At 39.6% G+C, this 21918-nt stretch overlaps 1 protein-coding gene across 5 annotated transcripts in view; it reads left to right on the forward strand.

Moving 5' to 3' along the window:
* iqsec2a (IQ motif and Sec7 domain ArfGEF 2a) overlaps positions 1–19724 on the forward strand; it is an 85145-nt gene extending 65421 nt beyond the window's left edge. For all 5 annotated transcript variants that reach the window (XM_084388896.1, XM_084388894.1, XM_084388897.1 and 2 more), the window contains 14 exons: positions 4112–4397; positions 6414–6614; positions 6746–6922; positions 9614–10671; positions 11607–11768; positions 11933–12055; positions 12146–12312; positions 12395–12534; positions 12702–12827; positions 14547–14646; positions 15344–15505; positions 15695–15886; positions 17554–17603; positions 18509–19724. In XM_084388896.1, coding sequence (XP_084245022.1) covers positions 4112–4397; positions 6414–6614; positions 6746–6922; positions 9614–10671; positions 11607–11768; positions 11933–12055; positions 12146–12312; positions 12395–12534; positions 12702–12827; positions 14547–14646; positions 15344–15505; positions 15695–15886; positions 17554–17603; positions 18509–19711 — 4147 coding nt within the window. In that variant the 3' untranslated portion in view covers positions 19712–19724. The remainder of the gene's footprint in view (positions 1–4111; positions 4398–6413; positions 6615–6745; positions 6923–9613; positions 10672–11606; positions 11769–11932; positions 12056–12145; positions 12313–12394; positions 12535–12701; positions 12828–14546; positions 14647–15343; positions 15506–15694; positions 15887–17553; positions 17604–18508) is intronic.
* The last annotated feature ends 2194 nt before the right edge of the window (positions 19725–21918 follow it).

The following is a 21918-nucleotide window of genomic DNA, read 5'->3' on the forward strand; positions in this document are numbered from 1 at the left end:
AACACGCCCCATTTATGAAATAAATAAATAAATAATTAGATAATTAAGCTATACAGTGTGTGCAGAATTATTAGGCACGTTGATTTTCTGATCATATTTTATTTCCAGGAACATTTTGCCAATTCCAAACCATATTAATCTTAATAACTACTATTAATTTTGTATTTAATCATGTATAAGTGATATATAATTGTTCATGAAGGCTGGAAATGAAAAATGTCTTATTTTCAGGTGTGCAGAATTATTAGGCAAGTTTTCTTTTACAGATAAAATAAGCCAAAAAAGAGATTTAACAAAGACTGAAAAGTCAAAAATATTAAATCCCCATGAGAAGAATGCAATACTAATGCAATACTAGAGATTACAGTTAAGGCATGACCATTGGACAGTGAAATGCTCATTGGGTCAGCAGGGTCAGACAAAAACAGGTGGAGAAGAAAAAACACATGTTAACTGCAAAAGAATGAAGAATTAAGGTGAAGAATTAAGTGTGAAACCATCGGGAACCCTTTAGTCTCCAGCGCCACCATTTTCCAGAACTGCAACCTACCTGGAGTCTCCAGAAGAGCAAGGTGTCAGGGTCTCAGAGACTTGGGTTAGGCAAAGAATCCTAAAAAATGACCCCCTCTTAATAAGAGTCACAAGCTGAAGTGTTGTTAAATACATGAAGACTGTTTTTTTATAGGCTTTATAGACAGACAGATTGAGAGTGACTCTTGAAGGACCAGCAACACATCCTCTTCTACCACTGTTTGAAGAATTCATCTTCCAGAATACATTTTAATACGTTTTAGTCGTTTTAATACGTTTAGTTAATTTTTAGTCCATCTCTGCAAAACGGACTTCAGGGTAGGAGATGGACTAAAAATAAACTCACAAAACGTATTAAAACGTATTCTGGAAGATGAATTCTTCAAACAGTGGTAGAAGAGGATCTGGTGCTGGTCCTTCAAGAGTCACTCTCAATCTGTCTGTCTATAAAGCCTATAAAAAAAACAGTCTTCATGTATTTAACAACACTTCAGCTTGTGACTCTTATTAAGAGAGGGTCATTTTTTAGGATTCTTTGCCTAACCCAAGTCTCTGAGACCCTGACACCTTGCTCTTCTGGAGACTCCAGGTAGGTTGCAGTTCTGGAAAATGGTGGCGCTGGAGACTAAAGGGTTCCCGATGGTTTCACACTTAATTCTTCACCTTAATTCTTCATTCTTTTGCAGTTAACATGTGTTTTTTCTTCTCCATCTGTTTTTGTCTGACCCTGCTGACCCAATGAGCATTTCACTGTCCAATGGTCATGCCTTAACTGCAATCTCTAGTATTGCATTAGTATTGCATTCTTCTCATGGGGATTTAATATTTTTGACTTTTCAGTCTTTGTTAAATCTCTTTTTTGGCTTATTTTATCTGTAAAAGAAAACTTGCCTAATAATTCTGCACACCTGAAAATAAGACATTTTTCATTTCCAGCCTTCATGAACAATTATATATCACTTATACATGATTAAATACAAAATTAATAGTAGTTATTAAGATTAATATGGTTTGGAATTGGCAAAATGTTCCTGGAAATAAAATATGATCAGAAAATCAACATGCCTAATAATTCTGCACACACTGTATATCATATGCTGAAGTAAATTTTTGGAGTGTTAAAGATTAAAAGAAAAAATAACAACAAGAACCGTACAGAACCGAAAACCGTGACCCTAAAACCGTGATACGAACCAAACCGTGGGTTTTGTGAACCGTGCCACCCCTAATACATATGTGTTTCATGGAACTTTAGGTCATTAATATTTGCCTTAAAAGTCATGGAAATTTATTGGTAGAAATGTGTATGTGGACTGTCCACAGCTGTTTACAACACTGATAATAAAAAAAATGTTTAGCACCAAATCAGGATATTATAATGATTTCTGAAGGATTATGTGATACTGAAGACTGGAGTAATGGCTACTGAAAATTTCTTTGCCATCATAGGAATAAATAATGTTTCACAATATTACTGGGGGGGGGTCACATAAATATAGCCTTAGTGAGCACTCCTTTCTTTCTTGATGAGACGTCATTCAAAAACACACAAAAAATCGTAAAGATTTTGAACAATACTGCTGCCTATATATTTATTGTAACAGGAATGAATAATGTTTGTACGGTAGTGAGTTGACCCAGGACTGCCGTGACGTGTTTGCAAGTGTGCCTTTGTGTGACTTGCCACGGGAGGTGGGGGACAGCACGATTTGCCCACACACACATGCACCATGTGACCGGGATCCTACCACAGCTGCATATCCGTCATGAGCAAACACACACATACACATACAGAACATGCACATATCTAAAGTCACTCATGCTGATCACCACAGGATTGCACGGCTGGACTACTCGGCACTATTCCTGGACACACGTCCTAGACAGGAGAGAAAGTCTGAAGGACATTTATTGCCATGTGTGTGATTGAAAGAAAGAAATGGAAGTTGTACTATGCTGCCTTTTGGTGGAACGGTATATTGTGAAACTGTAGGCTGTATAATAATCATACATTGAATGTTACAGTGTGTAGCGGTATAATATGTCAGTTGATTGCTGTTGAGACGATTGTTTTGAAGCTTTTCTGTTGCTGGCAAAACTCAGCTGTTGCCGTGTTGTTCGTTACCAGCCCCCTGGTGTGAAGAGATTTGCTACACACAAAGAGAGAGGACTGTATGTGTGTGCGTTGCTACTGTACTGCTCGTAAACTGCATCGGCTCTGCAGTAATTGACAGATCGTCGATGCGGTCATCAGGAAACCCTCCAGCACGATTCAGCTGATCCCAGAGCAGCTCTTACACAAACACACGCTCCCTATCACACCGCTGCAGACATCATGTGTGAGTGTGTGTTCTCCTCCTTAGCCATGCGCTTCCATCGAAAGACTAAACTCCCGCACAGGGCCCACGCCTACATGTGAGTAAACAACTGGGGGAAAAACACAGAATGATGAACATTTAAATGTTATATGTCAAGATTTGTGAGAATAGCTTAAATTTACTGATAATGCTTAATATAATGACTAAAACACATACAGTGTTTTTAAGTGTCTGATAACCAATATCTATAATGAATTTTTAATTTTTAGTTTATTTTAGATTTTTGGCACAATACTTAATGACCATTAGACTACAACAATAAAAATGCAATATGCAGCATAATAATAATTAGTAGTAGTAGCTTGTATTGTTATTCAAATTGCAATGTTGTTTTGATAATAATAAACTAGAAGTTGAAAATTGAATATAACAGTAACAATTATAAATAATATCCATAACAAATTTTGAATTATTTTATTTGTGCTTTTTGGCTACAAAAATTTAAAATAAAACATATATATATTGGTCAAACCGGTTTAATCTGTGTATTTGTTGAGAATAGGTTAAGCTGGTTATGGCAGTAAAAAAAGGTGACTAAAGAATACAGAATAAAAAGATGTACAGATAAAATGCTGACAACAGGAAGTGAGTCATCACAGTACAGTACACCTGCTTCCGACTCTCCTTTTATACTCCTTTTCATTCCTTTTTGTGCTTCTCTCTTTCTTGCTTGCTCTTTTTCTCTCCGAGTCATCATCGGATGACTCAGTTCTTATAATTTTTGATGCCTGACTTGGCTTCTCTCGTTGACAGTATGCCACACATGCTACTGTTTTTCCCTTCCATCTCTCTCTCTCTCTCTCTCTCTCTCTCTCTCTCTCTCTCTCTCTCTCTCTCTCTCTCTCTCTCTCTCTCTCTCTCTCTCTCTCTCTCTCTCTCTCTTCGTTTCTCTCTGCCTGTTTCTCCATGCATCATGCCCTCTCTCTGTTCCTCTTTCACACTCCCTCCATCTTCTCTTGTTCCTCTCTCGTTCTCCTGTATTCCGGGCAGATGGCTGAGTCCTGGCTGGGCTGCATATGGGCATTTGAAATGCTAATGTTGGTTAGTGTGCTAATATGTTTGTCTACACTGATCAGTTTCAGTGCCAAGATTACAGACTTGTTTTAGTCTCAACTTGTCATCAAATGAGACCATTTCTGGCAGTTGTTGACCTAGAGCTCATTCTCCATCTCTCTGTCTCTCTCTCTCTTTTTTCCTCTCAGTGTGGAGGGAGATCCTCAGTGTCCGGACACAACTAGCTTTACCGACAGCACCTGCAGTCAGGGCCCATACCTGGGCAACTCGGAGCGCTACGGGAACATTCGAAACATTCCCGGCCCTCAGGGGCCTCCTGTGGCCCCTTCAAGTCCAGCGAGCCTGGCCTGGGCGCAACGGACCCGCCACCAACCCGCCAGCCTGGCACTCCGCAAGCAAGAGGAAGAAGAGAGCAAGCGCTGCAAAGCGCTCTCTGACAGCTATGAGCTCTCCACGGACCTGCAGGACAAGAAGGTGTGGATGTGTGTGCCTCAAGAAACGCATATAATCCTAATGCATATAATCCATTTTGACCTGCCATTGTGTATTTACACTGTACCACCTTTCCCAAATGTGGTGGGGCAGTACCATGGTTAAATGTATGTATATGGGTCATTGACGAATAAGGTTTTTAAAAGTGTAAAAAAATAGAATGGAGATATAACTATATTTGAAACCATTAGTTTACCTAGGTGTTAACAATAAGATTTTGTGGTTTGTACAATTAGTTAACACTGTTTTTTGTCATTTTTTTACAAGATGGAAAAAATTTGTCACCAAAAAAGTCATTCGGTTTAACCACTGATTTGAAAGTAAAAAACTGATTTGACATTGATGTTGAGATAGTATATAGTGTGTACCACAGAAGAAATATTAAATAAAATGATCACTGATCTCATAAATGTTATCATTTATTGGACTACTCTAAACACTCCAACATATTCAAGTAACACATTGCACAGGGAAAGGAGAAAAGGGGAAATGTAAAAAAGAGAGCCTTATCTGCTTTATATTTGTATTATTGTAGTTCCTTTAGTTATTAAAAACAATATTATTCCATTTAAATATTTACTTTATCGGTTTTACCGAATGACCTTTTGACACTTCAAAATCTTTAAAATACCTTTATATGTAGTAAAATATAATTAAAACCTTTTGGATTCAGTAAAAGAGATCAAGTTGTTCTACCTTACATACTTTGGATGTTATATATTTGTTTTTTTATTATTATTAAGGCCTTTGGACAAAAAAATGACCCGTCACATCATTGACCCATATATAAGAAATATATACATATCTGTGTGTGTGTGTGTGTGTGTGTGTGTGTGTGTGTGTGTGTGTGTGTGTGTGTGTGTGTGTGTGTGTGTGTGTGTGTGTGTGTGTGTGTGTGTGTGTGTGTGTGTGTGTGTGTGTGTGTATTTCTAGGCATGGTTTGCTCTAAATTATTTTACTGACTATAAATCACTCTTTTAAAAAAATGTAAATCTTGGGAATGGGGAAATGGGTCAATGTTGTTGATATTTTATTTATTTTTTTGTCAATGCATTAATAAAATCAAAAATACATTAAAATGAAAATCATACATACGAAGACTTAAATGCATATCTTCTATGATGGGCATGTTTTAAATTTCAAAATTATAAATCATTTTCATTTCTTTTTCATGCAAAATGTCAACAATTTCAGGATGGTATAACCAAAAAAAAGCAGTTTTGTTCAAATATTACATAGTACAGGATTATATCAGATGGTCATCCCGTAGTGCTTTCATACAGTAATAACGGTGGAACTGAATGTACAGTATATCATATTTATGTAAAGTGGTGTTTACACATCTAATTAAAAGAAATCGTGCCATCACTAAAAAAACAGCATTACCATGTTTTAATACCATTAATGAAATGAAATCTTCAGCTTGTCAAACACTGTTAACTTTGCTTAATTTGTGCTTGCTTAATGTTTATCAGAACTCTCAGCGGCACAAACAGCCCATAGGAAAATCTACTTATCGCAACGTGTTTGTGTTTTAATGTGCATGGAGGCCATATTACAAGCTTTAAACTACAGTCATGCCTTGAATGCACATAATGTCCTCCAGTCATGCTAATGTGAAGCCAAACCTCCATTATCTCACATAATGAAAGATGGGATTGCAGTTATGATCCAGACCGTGCTGTAATGTTTTCATATTACTACCAAGGATTTCTGCATTGTGGAATTATCCACTCATGGAGGAGTGACTGAGACTTCTGAAAATATTCACATAAACACTCAACTGCTATGTACAGAAATATAATTTTTCTTTTATTAATTTTTGAACAATATTGCTGTTAAATTGAGTCATTATCCAAATTGAGTCATACCAGTGTTTCAGGTTTGTTTGGTAAAGCATGTAGACACAGTACATTACTAGGTTTGAAGAACAATGCACCACTCTTTCTGTCTTCAATTCCATTCCCTTTTCATGCTCTCTGTTTTCCTTTTTATCAGGTGGAGATGCTGGAGAGGAAGTATGGTGGTTACTTCCTGAGCAGGCGAGCGGCTCGCACGATTCAGACAGCATTCCGGCAGTATCGCATGAACAAGAACTTTCAACGCCTGCGCAGTTCCGCCTCAGAAAGCCGAATGACTCGCCGCATCATCCTATCAAACATGCGTTCGCAGTACTCGTTTGACGAGCGACAGCCACAGGCAATATAACAGTATAATGGTTAAAGCCTGTACAAAGTGGAAAATTCAGCTTGACTGTCAGATATTGATTCTGTTTTATGTGATATTTACGTCATTTTAATTCCAATCTTTTTATATGAATTATTGCTCAGGTTCAGCCCCAAACGCCCCAGCAGCAACAAGGTCGATATACCAGCCATCACACTTCAACTCCAGGAACAGCTGGCCAGGCAGGAACCACAGACACACAGCAGGAGACTGACTCACCCGGACACTGTCCTTCAGACAGAGAGGAATACTCGCATGCAGATGACGCCTTCAACAAACAGGTGACAGATGAGTGAAATAGTCAGAAAATGGGCCCTTAAAAGTTATGTTAGATTTAAATTAACACATACAAAGTTGGAATAGTATAGGAAGAATAGATTTAGGCTACATTAGATTTGGTATAAATTAGTTTTACATGTTGCCTATGAGACAAATGAGGACTTATCAACAAATCAGGCAAAATTATAATTTTTCGAAGCAATCCACAGAATTAGACTAAGAGAACATTTGGTTACTTGTCAATTAACTGACACTTCTTTCAAAGTGGCTAATTGCAGAGACAATCTCCCTGTAGCCTGAATCAAAGGCGTTTATCAACGGAGAGAAAGAAAGAATCCTTTTTCAGGGCTTTATTTCAGATTTTATGCACTAATATGAAACGATTTAAATGTGGAAAAATGGCTACTGGTTGAATTAGGCAAAATATCAGAAATGCACAGATATTAAAAATTCTGGTTGACACTGATATTCTGACAATGACTTTTATGTTATGGACAATAACTGATAAATAGTAATATTCTATACTATTTTGTTAAGATACTTAAAAATAAAACACTGAAAACTATAGTCATTTAAATGCTTTACATTTTAAAATGTATTAAAATAGAAAACAGTTTTATTTATTTTTAAAAATGAAATACAGTGCATACATAATTATTAGGCAAGTCAATATTCTGATCATAGTGTTTTCCAATCACATTTTACCAATTCCAAACCATAGCAATCTTATTAACTACTATTAATTTTTTATATGTGATATATAATTGTTAACCAGGGCTGTAAGTGAAAGATGCCTTATATTCATAATTGCATAATTATTAAACAGGTTCTCTTTTACAGGTAAAATTGGCCAAAAAAGAGATTTAACTCAACAATGAAAAGTCAAAAATTATTAAATGGACGTAAGAAGGATGGCAGGCAGCAGTGTCACAAAAAACTGGTTGAGAAGGAAAGATACTAACTTGCAAAAGACTTTAAGAATTAAGGTGAATAATTAGGTGTGGAGTCTTCAGAAGTACAAGGTGTCAGGTTCTCAAATACTTTTCTAAAGAATCCTGAAACATGACCCCAACTTAATAAAAAACAAACTGAAGTGTTGTGAAATACATGAAGACTGTGAGTTCATTTTAAGTCCATCTCCTACCCTGAAAGATCTGTCTTGCTCATTGTTAGTAGCAGCTCACACCATGGCTCTCTTGCCACCTTGCTGTTGTCTGACTTTAACTGGTTTGGTACCTTAAGAGTCACTCTCAACCTATCTGTCCATAAAACTTAAAAAAAAAATCTTTTCATGACATTTCAGCTTTTGATTATTATTAAGTGGGGGTCATGTTTCAGGATTCCTTGCCTTAGCAAAGTCTCTGAGAACCTGACACCTTTTACTTCTGAGTAATCCAGGTAGTTTGCTTTTCTCGAAAATGGTGGCACTGTAAACTAAGAATTAAGGCGAAGAATTAAGTGTGAAACCACCAGAAATTCATTAACATGCGTCTTTTCTTCTCCACCTGTTTTTGTGAACCTGCTGACCCAATGAGCAATTTGCTGTCAAATTTCTATAGCGTTGCATCCTTCTCATGGGCATTTCATAAATTGATTTTTCAGTGTGCGTTAAATCTCTCTCTTTTTTGGCCCATTTTACCTGTAGTGGAAAAAACATCTTAATATAAGGTATTTAATTGTATACAAATCTTAATTGTCATTAAGATTTATGTGGTTTTCAATTGGTAAAATGTGCTTGAAAAAAATATGATCAAAATATCAACTTGTCTAATAATTGACCCTTCGCTAAGCCCCGCCCTCCTTAGTTACTGTTGCTACGCCTGACAAGCTTTCGCGCCTGGCACGTCTATTACAGTATGTATGCACCGGTGTCAGACATTCCCAAGGAGATAATTAGTTATTTTTGGCGAACAGATGAAATATCTGAGAGAGCAAGACAAAAGGGACTGCAGTATGCATTCAAGGGATATATCCACGACATAATATGCAACCGATTAGAGAATAATTTCATCAAAGCCTATAGGTCCCAACGCAAGCAGCAGCCGCCTCATATGCTGACCATTCAAATGGGAAAAGCACAAATTGAGGAACAGCTATGGTCATGCACAGCAGTTTGAGTGAAATTTGAAAATAATCGAATAATTATAAATCAAACAGCTTATCCATAAATATTGTGGAATGAACACAAGACATTAGCCTGACCACTTTGCAATGATAACATTCTCCCGCTTATATTTTTAGCGCGCCAGGCTAACTGCTCACACGTCGTGGAGCAAACGTTGGTGTTTTTGTTAATCCTGTTGACATTTAGTTGTGAATGGGGCCTGCCACACTGCTTGATCCACGCCCGGCATTTCTCCCCTTGGGTTTTAGGTTTCGGGGAGGAAAAGAATTCCACCCCCTCGTCCAAACTTTTAGGATACCATGTATCAGATTTGCACAATCCATATCCACAACGCTTCAGCATGTTGTTGGCCTGTGGCGGTTTTCGGGCGTGGCTTAGCGAAGGGTCAATTATGCACGCACTGTAATTCACAATTTTTATGTTTTTAATGTATTTTTGATCAAATAAACGTTGCCTAAGTGAGCATTAGTGACTTCTTTTAAAATCCCCAAAAATTATTTCAAAAATTCTCCAAAAAAGACCCCAAATGTTTGAACAGTAGGGTAAATGTATGTGTGCTTTCTCTCAGGTGACCTCTCTGGCTAACTCTATGGACGACACTCTGACGTGTCAGTCAGGTCGAGGAGATTCTCAGGATGGTGGTGGGGGAGGCGGCGACGAGAGCGAGGATTTCGGAGAGTGTGTGTGGAGCAACAAACCTACCTCACGTAGGGGGGTCTTGGGGGAGCAAGAGCGTCTAGGGGTCATGCACGAGGACAGCACAGCCACCTCGTACAGCGATGTCACGCTTTATATGGATGACGGCATGCCGTGTTCTCCGCTATCTATTGAGCGGGTTCCCTCTAGCACGGACACCGAGTACTGGGGCATCAGCAGTGGGGTTGGAGGCCGCGAAGACAGCCGGGATACAGAGGGTGGCGGGAGCAATAACAGTCGGCGGAGCACGCCGTGCACCGAATGCAGAGATTTCCGCTTGCGTGGTTCACACCTTCCCGTTCTCACCATAGAGCCGCCTAGCGACAGCTCCGTTGACATGAGCGACCGTTCAGATCGAGGCTCCCTCAGCAGACAGCTGCTTTACGAGCAGGAGCCTACGACGGGCGGATCACCCCAAGGGACTCTCAAACACAACCCTGCACCTCGCACACCCAATCCCTGCGCAGCACAGGGCCAAACACGACCACAGGGTCGCCCCATCCCATCCCCTCTGCCTACACACTTACCGCACCACGCTATGATGCACCAGCATCACCACCCACATCTTCACCATCCACTGCACCACCACCCTTTGCCACACATCCATCACCCCTACCCTGACCCCACGTCTCCCTCACCCACCCAACCTCCACTTACACCTCTGTCTTCCTCATCCTCCGCACCCCTGCCCCCTACTGGCCTGGAGCACTCGGATGGGGACAACGACTCCCTGAACTCCACCACCAACTCCAATGAGACCATCAACTGCAGCTCAGGCTCTTCGTCTAGGGACAGTCTAAGGGAACCGTTGCCTCCTCTAGGAAAACAGACCTATCAGAGAGAGAGCAGGCATAGCTGGGACTCACCTGCCTTCAACAACGACGTGGTACAGAGAAGGCAATACCGCATTGGACTCAACCTCTTCAACAAGTAAGAGATGTTCACCAAAATCCGTTACAAGATCAGTGATAGGACTGACATTGCGTAGTTTCAGTTTAAATTTTAATTTGAAATAGTGTCCTGCAGTCTAAATCTATTTATTTTGTTTCATTAACAATTACAATTAGATCAGATTACTTGAGTAACTACATATATAATATTTGTTCTTTAAAAAGTGCATTATAATGTCGCAAATATAGACATGCAAAAAAAGGTTGATTTAAAATAGTGAAAAAAAGAAATGGTAACCAGTATGTTGCCATTTTTTTCATATAAACAGTAACCTTAAGATCTTAATGTTAAAAACATTTCAAGGACAGATATTTTTCAATTGGCCATCTACAGATTTCTCCTCCATATGGTTTATCACACCTGTCATATTTCATTTTTACATCCTAATATTGAGGAGATGACAAGCCCAGTGTGAACGGAACCTTTTTCTCACTTAATACCTGTGTTAAAATAGTAGACGATGTATGACAGTACAGTGTTATTTTAACTTGTCCTTATAAATCATAGATAATTATAAATCATAGAGAATTGATAATAAAAAGTAACTAACATTTTATGGATCAAGATTGATGTGTTATGAATCTTTTAGCACCGGGGGAACTTTTAGCAGGTTCCTTTAGAAAACTAATTCTGATGAGGAAATGAAACCGCATGCAATCAAATGAATTTTAGGATCAGTTGACGGAAATAAATTAAAGATTGCAAGATCAAGTGCAAACCATGGGAACCTAAATCCGGATGCAAGAAGTCAGATTTAATTTCTGTTTAAAGTGTCTATACTTCTGTCTACCCTCATGCTGTTGTCAATATGCTCTTTTTTTGTCTTTATTCAGTTTATCACAGATTTACTGAAACAAATCCTGTCCTATCTGTTTAATCCTCACTCTCCCTGTCTTTCTCTCTCTGTCTTCCAGAAAACCAGAGAAGGGAATCCAGTATTTGATAGAGAGGGGTTTTGTCTCAGACACACCTGTGGGCATTGCCCGCTTCATCCTGGAGAGAAAAGGCCTAAGTAGACAGATGATCGGGGAGTTTCTGGGAAATCGACAAAAGCAGTTCAACAAGGATGTGTTGGAGTAAGTAATGATGTTTTTCCTGTCTTCCAGACCCAGACTGTAGCATCCATATGCTGTTCACAGCAGCCTGGAGGCAAAAAACAGAAACCAGACACTGGCTAAAAAAAATCAACAAATACATGTTGGCAGATGAATTCAGCAATCGTTCTGTTTTTCTTTCTCAGCTGTGTGTTGGATGAGATGGATTTCTCGGGTATGGATCTGGATGACGCCCTGAGGAAGTTTCAGGCTCAGATTAAGGTTCAGGGGGAAGCCCAGAAGGTGGAGAGACTGGTAGAGGCCTTCAGGTAGCCTCATGTGACTCTCATCACACCCTGTGCTCTTTTCTCTGCATTTTGTAGTTTCCGCATAAGTATCACCTTCTTTCTTTCTTGCAGTCAGAGATACTGCGTGTGCAACCCTGCACTTGTCCGCCAGTTTCAGAACCCGGACACTATCTTCATCCTGGCATTTGCCATCATCCTCCTCAACACAGACATGTACAGCCCCAACGTCAAAGCTGAGAGGAAGATGAAGCTGGAGGATTTTATCAAGAACCTTAGAGGTGATCCGCCCCTTTCAATTGGGTCCAGAATGTCTTTCATGTTCTTTTTCTCATTCGTTTTCCCTCTCTTTTTCATTGACAGGAGTGGATAATGGACAGGACATTCCCAGGGATTTGTTAGTGGGCATCTACCAGCGCATTCAGAAATGGGAACTCAGGACAAATGATGACCATGTGTCTCAAGTGCAGGCTGTAGAGAGGGTCATCGTGGGCAAGAAACCTGTGAGTCAAACCATGTGATTCACTCATGCATGTCATGCTTGTGTTAGAAACCCCATATTGTTGTTCAACTTGTAGTTAAAAGGAAATTTGATCTTCAGTTTGTTTGTGTCATTTAGCGTGTGACAAACCAAGTTGTATTTTGATATGCTGCGTGTATGTGTGTGCAGGTGCTTTCTCTGCCACATCGCAGGCTAGTGTGCTGTTGTCAGCTATATGAAGTCCCTGACCCCAATCGACCACAGCGGAGTGGAGTTCACCAGCGGGAGGTCTTCCTCTTTAATGACCTGCTAGTGGTAAGTCTTCAGGCAGCACATATTGGTCTAATTACTGCAAGAAGATGTAGAGGAAAAATACTCCCTTTGGTTTAGATAAGTATGTATGTATAAGTATGTATACAGTACAATATTTGCATTGAAAAATGTATACAGGATGTATAGGCTGTTATATATACCTTATGTATAGTGTTTTTATTTATTTTTTAAATCATTAAGAGCATACAGTATGTAACAGTTTCAGTCCTATAACTATATACTCATATTTAAAAAAAAAATTGAATTATAAATGTGTGTATGTGTATGTATATATATATATATATATATATATATACACACACACACACACACACAATTCATTAGTTACAATCAAGCAATTTCTGGTCCTTGGTGAGCTTAAAATTTTTAAAAATGATATATTCTTTATATATAAATACTATGAAAAATGCATGTTAATGCATATTATTATTATTATTACAACTATTGCTACTACCAATAGCAATAATAATAAATACTTATTATTGAAGATATAATTTGTACTAGTAAGTTTGGACACCCTCTTGTTCTTTAGTTATCATTTTATTAAAAGTCATCAAAACTATTAAATGGCACAAATAGAAATATGAAAATAATACAATGACCCAGAAAGTATTCCAGCTATTCAGACTGAATGTGTATGTAATTATATATATAAAAGGCTGTCACTAGAAAAAAATTTGTATTCACGATTAATCACACACTTATCGTGAAATTAAGCAAAGAGCTTGTTTACATTTTAGACAAGTCAAGTTGCGATACCGAACAGGACCACATGGAGATGCCAAAAAAAAAAAACTAAACCAACCCCCTTGACCTGACTGCATAGACTTACTACAGTATCCATTAAGAATTACTAAACAGAGCAATATACACGACAAATCAAAACATTATTCTGAACGTATGTGGAAACAACGTGAATGTTTTGAAATGTGTCTGAGCATAAATACGATGTGCGATCAGTCCATAGAGCACGCACATACACGGTTTGTTTTCACATCATAATAACAGACTCACATGTGCTTGCTGTACTCCTGTATGGTCACCCCAATCATCTTTACCTTGATTGCAATCTTCATCCATCAAAACTTTACTAGCGAGACGCTGGTTTGCTTTATCCAGCCGAGAAACGTAGTTTCATCTAGCCATACAGCGGTGGGATGTTTTGATATTCTGCTCAGTCTGTATTTCACTCGATTTGTGAGGTCTCGCACTCTTCAGAAACAATCACAGAATATGACAGAGCTTGTGTTTTAAAGCGAAATACACTGGAATGAATGATTCACTAAGAACGCAACAGTCTCTATTCTCTCTGCCACCTCTGATGTAATCAGCCTGGTTTTATTTACATTAGCGCTGTTTTGGACTAGTTGTTTTAATTCCCTTACTGGATCAATGGACTGAAAACTTTCCTGGAGTTTAGCAGCTTAAAATGATCTGTTCGCAAACAGAGAAGTGAAATCTGTTCAGAATATAAATTTCTGCCTACCAGGGTTACAGGTGCTTGCACCATTCTAGATGCGCATTGTGATAAACCCCCGACTTTTAAGATCATCTAACTGCGTGATGTAAATTACGTTAATGACACAATTTCGCATGCTTCAGTATATTCAGTCAAGTGTGTCCAAGCATTTTTCTGTTAGAGTATGTATGTGTATAATGATCATAACTACATCCTAACATCCCTTCTGTTCCCCGCTGCAGGTAACGAAGATTTTTCAGAAGAAGAAGACGTCTGTGACGTACAGTTTCAGACAGTCCTTTCCCTTGGTGGAGATGCAGGTTCATATGTTCCAGAACTCCTGTAAGTATATTCATCCCTCCATCTGTCTCACCATCTGTCCCTCCTTCTTTATTTATACTATCACTCCATTCCAGCTCGTTTACACACTCTGCTCTCATCCACTCCATCTCAGCTCGGTGCTCTCTCATTACCCTTTCCTTGCTTTCATGTAGGTGGTGTTTTGGTTTCATCTTCATGCCATCACCTCGATTGGAGCTATTCTGTTGATTTCTGAGAACGTCTATTCTCTATTTATCTTAATCACTATTGGTTTTGCACTTGTTTTCCACTAACAAAATATCTAAACGTCCTTAAAAGAAGATAAATTAGCTTAAAGTAAAATGTCATGTGATTCAGACACAAATTTATTTTTCTTACCCCATTGGTCAGTTGTTTTTTATTGTTTTAAACATAAACCTCTCTTTGCTTACTGAAAAACTAATAGGGTAAGAAAACAATTTGCATATAATTTTGATAGTACACACAGTCAATTTATTTTGTTTTAAGGTCCTTAGATATTTTAACTAGAAAACAAAACCAAGGTTATAAAAAATATTGTTAAATGTGTTAGGGAACTGGCTTTTCTGGGTTTAATTTTAGAACAGTTCTTGTGTGTATTTGTGGACTTTTGTCAAAATGAGGCACAGCACATGCCTCTTTATCTGTTTCTCTCTTTAATTGACTGCATTTACCCTCTATCTCTATCCCTCTCTCTCAGACTATCCTCACGGTATCAGACTGACATCAGCAATGCCCGGCAGTGAGCGTAAGGTTTTGATCGTGTTCAATGCGCCGAGCCAGCAAGACCGAACACGCTTCACCAGCGACCTGCGTGAGAGCATCGCTGAGGTTCAGGATATGGAGAAATACCGTGTAGAATGTAAGAAATCCTTTTATAGGATCTGTTCTTTTACACTTGACAGATCCAAAGCATAAGGTTATTTTACTGTATGCAAACTGAAATTTCAGAAATTTGCTGTGTGGCTGATAAATTATTCATTAAGGTTAATGTTCATTATGGTTATTGTCAGTTTTGCTAGCATCAACCTCTTATATCTATTCTCCGTAGCTGAGTTAGAGAAGCAGAAAGGTGTGATGCGTACAGGGCTCATGAGTGGAGATGTGGGCGGGGTTGGCGGAATGAAGACTGAGGCTGTGAACGGCACTCTGGGAAGGCCCAGTCTGGATGACACGTACGCAGCAGGGGAGGGGCTTAAACGAACCGCACTTAGCTCCTCACTGAGAGACCTCTCTGAGACAGGTACAACACACATTCACACAACAAACTCCCCTCTATTTTAACTAGTCTCTCAAAAAATGCAAGGCAAATTAGCACATTTAATTATGCTCCCCAGATTTCTGTGGATTATAGAGTTTAAAAAAAATACAAAAATATTTATATGGGAGAAATATTTATAAATCCACCACTGTTTGATCATGAATGCCATACTGTAACAGTTGTGGAGTGCTGAACTTCTGTACTGAAGTACAGATTGACAGACAGTGCCCTCTAATGGCACATAATGTCTTTGCATACTTTTTTTTTATTCAGTGGCTGTATTTTGAATGTCAAATTGCAATTTGCAGTGGTTAGTATGTGCACTAGTCATTGAATGCATAGGTTCTGCATTTGTTCAAATGTGCAGTGTACATCGGAGCAGACTCTGTGTAAGGGCCGTGACACCAAGCCGACAGTCAGCCATTCGCGGGCCGTCGGTGAGCGTCTGTCAGGCTAGTTTTTGCGGTGTGTTCCACATGTCTGCAGCAGTTCGCCCGATTCAGCATGTTGCATCTGAGACGTCGGTGAGAGAGATCATGTTATGTTGTTTTGAGGTTATCCTAACTTTAAGTTATTTACGATGATTTTTAAGAACATTCTTTTCGGGAATATGAATACTTCTTAAATTTGATCTTAAGAACAATCTTAATAAAAAATATAAGAAGATTATAAGAAAAGTTTTTGGGAATAGAAAATATTCTTATCTTTTTTCTTAAGTTAGAAAATAAGAAATTGGCATTTAAGAAAAATGTTATTCTTAAGAATTAGTAAATCTGGCCCCAGTGCACAAGAATAAAAGTGAAAGTGATGAAAGCAAGCAAAGAACTGTTCTCATTTTATATAATCTTACCTGAGCATTCCAATACGCAAATATTTTCATAACCGCTTGAGCCGCCTGGAATTGAGAAAGGGATCAGCATGATTGATATTCAAAATGGTAAGCAAGTGCTGCTTTGTTTACGGTTTGTATATCTGCAGTTCTAGTTTCGGTTTCCCTTTTTGAATGACAAATAAAGACTTTTGATACCTGCTGATATAGACAGTTATTCCCTTACAAGCAGGTGCAGAACACACATGCTAGTTGGCAGTCGCCTGTAGTCCTTTTGGTGTGATGTTCAAGCGCAGCTTTTTGGCCCAGACGCAGCCAACATGAGGCGACAACACGGTCGGCTTTTGTCGCCGCTAGTTCTTTGACGTCGGCTTGTCGTGTCACGGCCTTAATACTGCATCACACAATGCACAATGCGAACATCTTGACTTTGCCCACCTATTTCCATGATGTAATAGCTACCAACATTTTTTAAATCTCTTTCTTTTCTCAATGTTTAATCAGGTTGCCAAGAGTTAAGACATATTTACGCAAATACAAAATAGCCATTTTATTTTGTCGAGTATTAACTTGCAGAATTAAACATGAATGTAATGTGGTCATGTGATGTACTACTCTTTTATATGGTTTCTGAACATAGCTAATGTCGAGTTGAGTGCCGTGAAGTTTAGTTTTGTCAGTAGACGTTTGTGTAGACAATTTGAACATATAGTTCGTTGTAAACGGATCAACGCATCACACCCAGTATGAGGTTTTGGACATGTATGAGGTATTCTCTATGGCCGTTGACCCTGACCTTGCTGTGCTTGGTTGGGTGCAGGAAAGCGAGGCCGTAGAAACAGTGTTGGCTCTTTGGATAGTACCATTGAAGTAAGTCTGACAGATATACTAACTGCTCGTAATCACGTTGAAATTGAATGATCTTGTGTTTGCAGCTTCCTCAAGTGCATGAGTCCTCTGTACTGATGTATTTAACAAAAATGGCTTTGCATGAATTTGTAATTTTTGTTTGGTGAAGTGCAGCATGTTTTATTCCGTATTGTGTAAAAACAGTAATCTGTGTTTGCTTTGCATGCAGCATGTCTAAGGTTATGCCTGGTGCATTTGCTACTAAATACTACTAACTAATGCATTGCTCTGGTAAAAAACGCCTCAATCAGTGTTTGAGGATCGATTCTGTTTTAAGGTTCAGATACATGTTTTGACTGAGTAAAATGAGTGAGGCGCTCTAATAAGGAAGCTTTAGTTTGTTATATATACTGTATAGTCGATCATCACAAACATTTGACTGCATTGTGATTTGTTTAATGTGACACTGACATTTCTAACTTTTGCAAGATGTTTGAGGCTGTTTATATACTGAAAGGCTTTTTGGTTTTCTGCTGTCCAGGAGATGCGTGTTCAGTCTCAAGCTACATTACAAATAGTAATGGTATTGGTACCACAGACTACTGTAATTTTGGTACTGTGACAACCCTAGTGTACATTATGACACTAAAATTAACTTGTTTGGATGTTTTTTGTTTTTATTTAGAAAAAATAGTATAGCATTTTAATATCTGGTATTTATTGGTTATCTGCTATACATAAACCATTATTGCTTATCTGTATTGGCCAGAATTTTAATATCAGTGTATCCCTGAAAAAAAAACATGCATTATTTATTTGACGAAGTAACTGGGGCATGTCTGTCACTCGTTAGTAGCAACACTGTCCATCCTCTCAGATTTTCAGTGCAATGACTGTCTGGCTCTGTGTTTTTTTGCGCACTATAGGGATCCATCATTAACAGTCCTCAGCCGCATCAGCGTTTGCCCATGGGGGGCGCTGTTCCCAGCTGCTACGGGCTGGAAGACTACCGGCCTCACCGCCCCATCCTGAGCCCCGGAGTAGGGGTGGGGGGTGGGCCGGGGCAGCTTCACAACGCCATAGGCAATATAGGGGGGGTCCCTGGCATCAACGATCGAGGTGGGGGTCCGGGGAGCAGTTCTGGAGGGAGCAATTCCGGTTCCTTCCTGGGCTCCCTGTTTGGGAGCAAGCGCGCCAAACCCCCTGCTCCCCTTATTCCCCCCGGGCCACATTACCCGGCCCCTGTGCCACCTCCTACTACAGGAGGACCGCCGCCTCCGTCCCCCTCCGCCCTCAGCCAGTCAGACCCCGGTGGGCCTTCCAAGATCCAAGCGCTGCACGCTCAGTACTGTCACAACAACTTTGGGCAGCCTCCGCCCCCCTACCACCATCATCATCGGTATCACGTGCAGGTCGCCACCCCTGGCCACCCACCCATCCATCAAACCCTACAACGCGGGTCCCTCCCACGACGAGGGCCGCCCGCTCCTTCACACGCCCAGCTCCAGCAGCAACTATCCCATCATGCTATGCAGCAAGGCCGTTACGGCAATATGGCATGCACTCCACCGCCTCTGTCCCCGCATTCACCCCATTCGCCCATCGCCCCTTTCAACTTCTACCACGTGCACCCCAATACCATACGCCACGTACGGGTGCCCGGTCCTACCGGCAAGCTTCCTCTTACTCTGTCTCACTCTCAGCCCCACCCTCACGCCCACTCCCACGTTCACTCTCATACCCACAGCCATCCCGTCCACGCCCACAGCCCTCACCCCTTACTGCATCACTCCGCCCATCAAACTCATTTCGTTTTCTCGCCGCCCCCTCAGGCACCATCCGCCATCACCGCCCGGCACATACCCCAGGGCCCCGCCCACTACATACCACAGTACCCGCCTCTTTCCTCCATTCCGCCTCCTCCACCACATTCCCCATTACCTCCTCCGTCACCACATACCCCTCTCACCCCTCTTACCCCGCTCTCCCCACTAGCACCGCAGCTCCCGGGACCCATGGGGGTGCTGTCAGGCGGCCCAGGGGGCGGAGGCGGAGGCGGAGCCAGCAACAGCAGCACGGTCGGCAGCTCCAAATCCAAACCTATCAACCGCATCAGCACGGTGGTGTGAGGGTGAGCCACGGCAGAGGGCACAGAGTCTCAACGCGGAGAAGTCGGAGCCCAGGCAAGAGGAAGCATACCATACTCAGTCTCTGTTACTTCCACATCCGCTTCCCTCACGTGTAGAGTGGGAAACCTGGCTGGCTACATGCTCATTGCTAGCCTGAACAGCCTCTTGCTGTCCGCCGCCATACAAAACAAAGGCTGTGTGACAGCATAAAATCTCCGACTGAAGATCTGAGGAGCCTAATGGAGACAATGGTGAAGCAGATGAAGTGTTTGTAAGAGTTTGAGTTGAATTTGACATGCATTGCTGCCAAAGGAAAAGGTTACAGGGGGAAAGGGGGTGCCAACTTAAATCAGACTAATGAATTTAAGATTCAGTTTAAGAAGACGATGATGGTGAACTCTTCAAACACTCAACATGGATGCATAACCAGACAGATGAGTGCAAAATATTAAAGAAACTGAACTTTTTTTTTTCATTTGTAGTCTTTTCAGTTTTCATGTGTCTCAGATGACAATCATTTCAGGGTCAGTAAGAAAATGTTTGCTCGATACATTCCTCAAAATTGTCAATCGTATTCCTCAGCGTGTAAAAAGGGCCAGCATGCACTTAGAGGGATGCCAAACACTATATTTTGATTATTTTAAATTTTTATCTTGACTTATGAGTGAAGGGACGGGGTGGGAATTGCTGGGAAAACTTCGCTTAAATCTACATGGTAAAAAAATGTATCACTATTTTGGAACTATTTGAAACAGTTTTTTTGCTTTTTGTTTTTGTCTTGAAGAGGCTGGGCATCAGGTTTGCAATAAGTCAGCCATAACAGTAAAAAACCTTTTTGAAGACCTCAGTGAAGTCATTATGTCATTTGCGCCTTTCATTTATTAAACAGAATGTGTAGAAAGAGATTTAAATTGTTTGGTAGATATTTCTTTTTTCTATTATATAAGACAATTAAGTCTAACCTAGCATAACAAACCTAAATGTAACATACACAAAAGAGTCATAACTAATAACGACCAATAATCAAGACATGGATAAATAGAAAAATCAGCACTGCATTTATTTCCTGCCACCTGTTACCTCAGCATCTCTCCTTCCCTTTTTAGCATTGACATTTCACTATTATTTTTGTTTTTTTATTTAAACAATCTCACCTGACCAATGAAACATTTATATTTGGCAATTCATTACATAACCTTAGTGCCTACTGCAAAGGTTTGTCATTGGCGGTTCAGTAAAGGTGGTTACATTGTGATACACCTGGATATTTTCTCTGGATGACCTGTTGGAGGAGCAGGATGTTCGTAGAGAGTGTCATTGAAACTTTGAAATGAATTAAGTATTTCTGGACTCTCAGTTAAAATGTGTTACAGATATCTTAAATATTTAGAAGTAACTGAATTTTAAAGAAAATCTGTATATGGGTGATTTTAATGGGTGAATTTATTACTATGATGATGTCAAATACTACTGATATAATTCTTGCTTTTTTGGTGTAAAAGCTACTGCTAATATGATACATGGTTATGTTTTAGCAGAGTGCCGTGCTGAGTGTTTTCTAAGAGCTTTTTTAGACAGACCAACAGGCTAGGTTTTTTTTTTTTTTTTTTTTTGTGTGTGTGTGTACAATTAATGTTTATCCAACTAATTGGACTGCTGATTTCAGGTAAATGTTTTGCAGCAAGTTTATAAAACTATATTATCCACAAAAATGCTATATGATCCATGTAAAACTTATTGTTGCCAGAAGCCATACACACTTGAGCAACTTGCTCTTTTAATATTGTGAATTTTGCAAGAGTTGCATGTCCAATGTCAGTGCCCTCTTATTTTTTTATATGAAAGTGTGTTTAGAGGACTTCAATTCATGCACACACACTCATTCATTTACACTGAGAGAGTGTAAAAGCATCTTTAATTGTGAAGATCTTTTTGCTGAAAGTTTCTGGTTTTGCACATACACAAGTTAAAAATCATCAGTGCCTAGGATCCAAAGTTCCTATACCATCTGCATCCCTCCAAACAGTCCCTATCTCTTTCTACTTCTACTTCCCCCCTCGATAACCAAAATGGGCCGTTCTCTCTCCATTAAGCAGAATAATTCAAAGTATTACATTAGTGATGTTTGTGTTGAGGAGTTATTTTTATACTTATAAAATTACAAATTAAAAGTCCTATAAGGATGAAAACATCCTAAATAAGAATAT

This window comes from Rutilus rutilus (genome assembly GCF_951802725.1).
Source record: "Rutilus rutilus genome assembly, chromosome: 19".
NCBI lineage: Eukaryota > Metazoa > Chordata > Actinopteri > Cypriniformes > Leuciscidae > Rutilus > Rutilus rutilus.